This window comes from Lactuca sativa, chromosome 6 (genome assembly GCF_002870075.4).
Source record: "Lactuca sativa cultivar Salinas chromosome 6, Lsat_Salinas_v11, whole genome shotgun sequence".
NCBI classification, from domain to species: domain Eukaryota; kingdom Viridiplantae; phylum Streptophyta; class Magnoliopsida; order Asterales; family Asteraceae; genus Lactuca; species Lactuca sativa.
The window spans coordinates 46,322,804-46,331,345 of NC_056628.2; the positions used below are offsets into that span (position 1 = coordinate 46,322,804).

General features: G+C 40.2%; 1 protein-coding gene across 1 annotated transcript; it reads left to right on the top strand.

Moving 5' to 3' along the window:
* Positions 1-5,711: 5,711 nt before the first annotated feature.
* On the top strand, positions 5,712-7,710 carry LOC111887496 (cation/calcium exchanger 1). Its single transcript, XM_023883667.3, has one exon. The coding sequence runs from the start codon at positions 5,937-5,939 to the stop codon at positions 7,566-7,568; it is 1,632 nt and encodes a 543-aa protein (XP_023739435.1). The 5' UTR covers positions 5,712-5,936; the 3' UTR covers positions 7,569-7,710.
* Positions 7,711-8,542: the final 832 nt, after the last annotated feature.

Consider the following 8,542-nt stretch of genomic DNA (forward strand, 5'->3'; position numbering starts at 1 on the left):
TGAGTAGTTCCTTTGGACAGTGATCAGTAAAAGGTGGAGCTTCGGATTTTGTCAACGTGTTTTCAGTCGTTGACAATTCCCCGTGTGTTCAAGTTGTGAATTGAAGTATTTCGAGGTTTAGAGCTGTGTGAGTGGAAGATCAGTGTACATGACAAGACATCATGAGATTTTGTGATAGTGTACTGGGGTATCCGAGTATGACGCCCTAAAATTTTGAATTATTTTGAGATTTGAGTTGTAAGTGGAGTATCGAGTGACTATTATTCCAGTGGGAACCCAACGGTTAATTGTCCCCAGAGCGAGACTGTCTAAGGGTGTACCTGTGTTGAGATAAGTGCCTATATTACGAGAATTTGCATCAGGAGTGGTAGTGCATAAGCTGGGTAAGTGTAAGAACCTATCTATGTTGAATTGTGGAGCATGAGTTGGTGAACTCGGTGTGGTGATGTGTGATAACGAGGTTATGGGGTGATAAGAAAGCAAGTGGATATGGGTGGAAGTATTCGCTTGGGATTATCAGGAGAAACCGTGGAGTGAGCCCATGGTGAGTCAGTGAGTGAGAGAGTGTTGTAAGACTATGGAGAGCCGTAGCATCCATGAGTCAGTGAAAAAGAGTGTCGTGATACTGCGGGGAGTCGTAGTACTCACTGATTAGAGAGAGAGAGAGAGAGAGAGTGTGTGTTGTGATACTACGGGGAGCCGTAGCATTCACTGGATAATGGCAGTGGGTTGTGATACTGCGGGGAGCCGTGGTATTCATTAGTCAGTGAGAGAGTATCGCAAGACTACGGGAGAGACCGTAGCACTCAGTAGTCGATAAGAGTGAATACTATTCTGCCGGGGGGGGGGGGTGTAGTATTCACTAGCCAGAGTATGGCGCAGAGGAGTTCTTAGGCTTGGGTAGCCTTACCGTTTAAGTCTTTGGGAGCCTGGTTGCCGAACCAAGGGCGAGACGGGGGTCTTCGTGTCAGTTAGGAAATTGATATATCCCAGGTTGAGTGGGGATTGTCGTAATCGGAAGGAATTGGGGAGAAGGTGTGTGCTTAAATTCGTGAATCTTAGGTCATGAGTTGAGTACCAGATTGGAATTTAGTGGTTCCAATTCTCCTGTTGGATCAGACTCTCAAGCTTGATTCTGGATTCGTTCGTGTGTCGAGTTGGCGAGATGAGGTTTCGGTTTTGTAGATGGGTTTCATTTTGGGGGATATTGATCTTCATCTGATTTCTTAGACCGGATTGGGTCAATTTTGTTGGTACAAGAATACTCGCGAGACACATGGAACCAGTGGGTGTAGATGATTAAGGTTGGAAATGAGATGATTTCAGATGAGTTGTAGCATTCGCTTGGGGTAAAGAAAACTTCGTGACTAGTGTGTCGCGATGAGCTGAGATAGTTATCGTGAGAAGGAAATCGGTGAGACGTTTTGGTTTGCAATGAGTAGCCTTTGGAGGTTCATCTATTGGGTCGGGAGCTGACCTGGTGCTCAGTATTGAAGGGGAAATCTGAGAGGAAGCTAGGGCTTATGTCTACGGGTGTCAGAGGATGCTTTCAAGTGAGTATAGTCTTTTCTTGCGTTTGAGGTCAGATTTTTGGGATTTATTCTTTCCGATAAGTTCTGATAGTGGTTCAGGCGGTGGGTCCTTAATGGGTTATTACTTTTCCGTTCCTATTGAGTTCGACCGGGATCGATTAGAGAATCAGAGTTGGCAAAGTGTTCTTAGAGTCTATTAATCGATGAGAGATTATCATGATATTTTGCGAGGGTGGTCTGGCAGGGAGACAGACCACTAGAGTTTTCTAGTTCGGAAAGAGTCAGATCGAGTACTGCAGCAGCAGATGGGTCTGTCCTTCTTCGGGGTCGGGAGTTCCTGTTGGGATCAGGTGTCTTTGGAAGAGATTGTTGTATGATAAGAGGTCCTTTCGGTGGTGCTTTTCGGGTTATCGGTTTGATCTATGTGTTGATAAGGAACGATTTCGAGGGCGAAATCTAATTCAAGTGGGGAGAATTATAACATCCGGTTTCTGATCGTCCGTGATTAGGGTTCATGGGCTGCAAACTGGGCATGAGGGAGTCTCGGGTTATGACGAGTTGCTAGGAGCTTAGGGCATCTCGTCACCTATCCGAGGGTATGAGGTTCGTGGGAATCGGGGTTATGTCGAGGAAGCTATGACAGTTTGATGATTTGGCAAGGTAAGTCCTTTAGTTGAAATTGATGGTAGCGGAGTAGGTTGGGCGTACGTGTGTGTACGCTTAGCGTACTCATGCGCATGCCATTTAAGCTGAGCCACCTAGTACGTTGGGCGTACCAGAGGGTATGTTGGGCGTACCAGGCATAGAAGAAAACCTTAATTAAGAGGAGTATCCCTAAATAAAGAATGAGATTCAATAAACCCCCTAAACCCTAATCCTCATTCTTGAGCTTTCGTGTGACCATTGTGAGCTTATAAGTGTTATTATCGAATTTTTGGAGTGAAGAAGGAGCATGGAATAGAATAGGGATGGAGTCCAGGCTTTGGATCTGAGCTTTTTTGTGGTTGGAGCATCATTTGGAGGTATAAAGCTCAAAGCTTTCCCATCCTTTTTGTTTGTGCATGATATGGTCCATTTTAGGGCTTTTGGTCCCAAAGCTTGAGGCTTTATGAGTTGTTGCACTCCAGAGCTCAATATCTGTCCTTTTAAGTGTTTCTAGTGGTGAGGATCCATAAAAATGAGGTCTTGAACGTGAGAATCAACCCATGCATGAGATTTGAGCATTTTGAGTTAAGAGAATAAGAGTTTTATGTGTTTGTGACCTTATCAGCCATGCAAAGGCTTAAAGTCACTAACTTTATGGAGTAAGAGATGTTAGGGAGTCGAGATATGAGAATTGAGTTAAGGTCTTAACGTGTTAAGACCAAGAGAATGGACTAAAGCAAAACTGGACGTACGCCCAATGTAAGTTCCAGTATGCCCCGCGTACTGGGTTGGAGTCCCCGATCAGTTTCATGCATGCGTGAGTACGCTGAGCGTACCAAGAGAGGTACACCCCGCGTAACTTCACTGTGAGCTTTTGGGTTGGATCTTATCATGGGCCGTGAGGGTTGGGCCTAAATCTTTGGGCCTGTGAATTAAAGACTACGAGCAAAGAAATATTATAATTTTGCCTTGGGCCCTTGTGTTGGGCTTGCCATTTAGTTTTGAGAGTGGGCCTCGGGTGAGCCCATTTATTATTAGGCCTTGGTGGGCCCAATGGGTTTTAGGCTTTTAATGGGCTGGTTAGTGGTCTTCCTTTAGACCTAATGAGTGAGAGTCTGGACTTAGTTTCTAAATGGGTTAATTGTGGTTTTGACTCAGAGTTAGAGGCCGGTGCGTAGCAACAACGTTATAGGGGCTGTTCATAATCCGAGGTAAGTCTTCTCACTATACTTACCTTGAGTGGTAATTTTCATGTGTGACTAGAGGGTTTTATGTGCATGAGTTGTGTAATGAGATATCCTGCTATTTGCTTGTGTTATGCTTTCTGTGTATTATATTGAGATGATGAGTTGAGGGACCGGAGGGTCCCACTGAGACACATTGACCAGAGGGTCTTATTGAGTTATAGCCTCGAGTGACTAATGTGTTGTGTGTGGTATTTTGAGGAACTCACTAAGCTTTGTGCTTACCGTGTTATGTGTTATGTGTTTCAGGTTTTCTCAGAATCGCATGAAGGCAACGGCTCGATTGTACACACCAGAGAATGAGTTATGATTTGAGGATCCTGGATTATTATTATTAAAAAAAATACAGAGATGTGTTTTTGTAACTAAATTTAAATGGAGTTTTCGTGAAACGTGATATGAGAATTATGTGATTTTTAAAAGAAAATTTTGTTTGAAAATTTACGGTGTTACAACCAAGTTTCAATTAGACAGAAACTTGGAGTCAAGCAATTCAAATTATGTGATGCATGGGAATCTTGGTCATTGAAAAATTATGAATAATTCATTGATCACATGTTTATGTGAGTCAAGTGAATGACTAATGGATCTAGTACATGTTGATATGGACTATTCAAATTACCACGAGGGATAACATAACGCCGCCTGAGAGTGGTGGTCATCCCGTTACCACGGTGCTAATGAGTGTCCACACTGGAAATAACGGACAAAACGGCCCCATACACATCACTCTAAGGTTATGAGTGGGGTGTAGGGATGGGCAGGGTATTTCATATTTTAGTGTCTTAGGGTGTACTTCATTGCATCACATGATAGGGCTGTTAATCGGGTTAACCCGATCGGGTTTCGGGTTAAACGGGTCGGGTTAGTCGGGTTTTTCTAGAAAAACTATTCACCTGAAACCCGACCCTAATAAGGTACGAGTTAGTCGGGTTCGGGTTAATCGGGTTTCGGGTTTGTAGGGTCGGGTTAGTCGGGTTGAAGTTGAAATGTAAGATGAATTTATGTTGTGCCATTTTAATACATAATCCACATGTATATGGACTTAAAATGTAAAGTTGGTATTGGATATGAATTTTTGGAGTTTTTTTTTTTTACCATAAACAGTGAATAAAATTCGTAAAATTATTACAACACAACCGTACTGCATTAAGAAGAGAGGAAAGTTATGTCATTTTAAACATCTCTATACATATTAATTTTACTATCTGGTTTGTTTAATTAAGAAATATGTATTAGTTGTAAAATCTCATGAGATCTTGAATTCATGTCATTCAACGCAGTAAAAAAAATTTGGTAATAAATTCTTAATCGGGTTATTTGGGTTGACCCGAAACCCGAATTGTTTTGAAAAAATCAACCCTAAACCCGACTCTAATAATAATTCGGGTTAGTTGGGTTAACCCGAATAACCCGATTAAAAGTTTTGACCCTATTAAACCCGACCCTAATTACCTTATTCGGGTTCGGGTCGAGTCGGGTTAATCGGGTTCGGGTTTTTTTAACACCCCTAATCACACGTGTGTTTGGTGTGTGTCACTTGGGGTAGTTATTTTTTTTTAAATGTGTTTGAAATATTTGGCACTTTTTTAGTGTTCGTTTTGCGGGGTTTCTTGTGTGGGTTGCCTTGTGGCGTGTGTTTCTTTGTAGGTTTTTTTTTGCTGTGCTTAGCAAATTGGTGATGTCTCTATTGCTTCTTTTCTTTGCTAGCCGGTGATTTCTTTGCGGTTAAAGTGCTTGGTTGGGTGTTTGCTTTTGTTTTAACAGATTATATGTGCTGTTGTTTTGGCTCCCTCGTTTTGTTTGTCAAATTTTGACCTCCTTTTGGGTTTGCCCCTTTTGCCTTTTAGTGGTTATTTATGTTGGTTTGGGGCTGGTGGTGCTTTGTGTTGCCTTTGGCTTGTGTATGGTTGGTGCCGGACCTTTTTTCCCTTCCTTTGGTTTGGTGTGTTTTTGTGAACTTACAATCTTTTCAACTCATTTGACTTGTTAAAATAAATAAATATAGCTTTAATCGACGTGTTTCTAGTAAATGATGGTACACAATTCCAACTCCTTTTTTTTTTCTCATTAGAAGTTTGTGCTTGATGAAGACATTCATTCAAAAGTCGTTTTCCATTAAACGTGCCAAGTTAAAACACACATTAAAAGTCATTATAATATGTGCTACTTTTCGAGTTCGTCGACTTCAAACTCATCATAAAAGCGAATTTTGGCTTTTCCAAACACCAAAGTCCAAATATATACACTTGTTGGCTCACGTATAAAAGTGGGTCTCGTATAAAAGTGATCATAATCATTTCCCTTATATTTATATAGTATCTTTTAAACACCACCATTGATTTTTGGTCAATAAATTCACCATTAATACGTGAAATAAGTTTGTGCCCATATCCTCGACCATAAAATCATAAATCCTCTCCAATAATTCAAATATCATTCTGCAAGTTAACCTTGAAATCATGCAGTTCTTCTATCTTCTTCATCACTGCCCCTACAACAACATTCCTCCATAATGGCGATTTCCTCCATTTTCAAACTTACTCTCTTCCTTATCATCACCTCCACCGCAACCTCCTCCGGCGACACCATAACCACCACTTGCACCGCCATCCACCAACAAATCTCCACCATCTCCAAATGCAATTATATAAAAACAAACCCCGGGTGTGACCCAAACGGATACATCAATTACCTACAAATCTTCTACTGTAATTTTTCACAGTTTCCTCAACTGGGTTTCATTTTGCTACTTCTATGGCTCGTTGTTCTGTTCTATATTTTAAGCAACACAGCGTCGGAATACTTCTGCCCTGCAGTCGAACACTTGTCCAAAACGCTCAATCTCTCCCCTGCAATCGCCGGAACCACTTTGCTCCCATTAGGAAACGGGTCACCGGATGTTTTCTCTAGCATAATCGCCTTCACCGGAACCAGCGATGGCGGAGAGATCGGTCTTAACAGCATCTTAGGTGGAGGGATTTTCGTTTCCACCGTCGTCGTCGGTGTTATCAGCATATTAATCACATACCATCGGAAAGTCGTCATCCTTGATAGACCCAATTTCATCAGAGACGTTGTTTTTCTTCTACTCACACTCTCCAATCTCCTTGCAATCATCATCATCGGAAAAATCACCTTATGGGCGTCACTTCTTTTCGTTTCCACTTACATTATTTACATCTTACTCGTCTCTTACATGCATTTCAACACCATGAAAAAACAGAAAACAATACTTAATGCTATTGATAAAGATCAGGACACACGGGTGCCATTATTGTGTTCTGTTGACGAAGAAAACGTTCTACATGTTACAGAAACACATGTACCCTGTGAAGAACAAGCTGTATCCAGCATGCAAAAAAGCTATATCGGCACATTTTTCTATGTAATTAACGTGCCATTTGACTTGCCCAGAAGGCTTACAATACCAATGATAACAAAAGAGAGATGGTCCAAGCCACTTCTTGTGATTTCAGCGACATTAGCACCATTAATGGTGGCTCTAATTTGGAACACGCAAGAGGAAATACTGGGCTCAAATTCTAGCATGGTGATATACTTTGTTGCAGGGTCAACTGGGATAGTTTTAGGAACATGTACATTTGCATTCACAAGTAGTAGAAACCCACCAGAAAAGTGTTTGGTTCTTTGGTATGCACTAGGGTTCTTAATGAGTGTCACTTGGACATACATAACTGCTGATGAATTAGTCTCTTTGTTAGAATGCTTAGGGAACATAATAGGAATAAGCCCTTCAGTTATAGGACTCACTATTCTAGCTTGGGGGAACTCCATTGGTGATCTTACAGCTAATGTGGCTATGGCTATGTATGGTGGAGCAGATGGGACACAGATTGCCATGTCAGGGTGTTATGCTGGACCTTTGTTTAATGTTCTTATTGGTTTAGGGTTATCGTTTGTTCTTGTTACAAGGTCAAATTATCCTGCTTCATATCTCATTCCACAAGACCCTGATATGTGTGAAACTATCGGGTTTCTGATGATTGGGTTGCTTTGGGCTCTTGCGATTTTGCCAAAAAGAGAGATGCGACTTGATTATACACTCGGAGGTGGACTCTTGGTGATATACTTGTGCTTTTTGTCCATAAAGATTGCTAGGGCTTTTGGATTACTCAGTGTTTAATTATAAGTAACAATATCATGTAATCATTAGAGAATTTTATTTGTATCTTGTAGTTAAGTGTAATGCATAGTCTAATGAATGCAATGTGAATTACTGAATTAGGAAGGTTTGTTGTATGCTTTTTGAATATATTTTGAGCAACTTTTACCTACTTTGACATTTTCTTTTTAAACTTAACTACAGTTTTCTGTAGATATTTTAATCTAACATAAAATATTACTTAATATATTAAAATGGTATTACTTCAATATCTTACAATCTGAATTAGATTTTTGTTTGATACCACACTAGTATAAAATATGATAAGTCAAATGGGTAGGTGATCATGTGAACTGAAGATGGATAGTGAATACTACACGTGGCATAAAGAGAGGTTGAAATCAAATTGTCCAACTCCATCAATACATGAGGTTTTATCTCGTGATCGTAGTATCTGACCAATTAACCGAAAGAGTTCGTGAGTTTAAGTCCATTGTCACACATACTTGAATTAGACAAAGTTCTTCTGTGAAGAAAATTGGCATAAACCCACTTAAAAAGGTAAAACTAATTACTAAGGTTTGAACTTAAAGCTCTTATTAAAGTATGGAGCATTCTATATATGCTGAAAAAGCCGGGCACAACAAATATTCGAACCCAATGCCAAATTATATATAGCATCACTTTAATTTGTTTTGTGATTGATTTATAGATGCTGAACATCGAAGTCACCAAATTTGTCATCATCAATGATCCAAATTTCATGTCGACGAAGGTTTTAATACAAGATAAGTGGTCCACTGAGACCCACCATTAATAGGGTATGGGATTTTTATTAAATAATATATACAGGATCTATGGTGAAACCGTGAAAGTAGCCAACTGTCTTCTCACGCACACTTGTTCAACATTCCCATTTTTAAACAATTGTCTTTATGGTGGTAGAATAAATAAAATTTAGAATTCTAGAATTTAATATTTTTGTTTATATATTT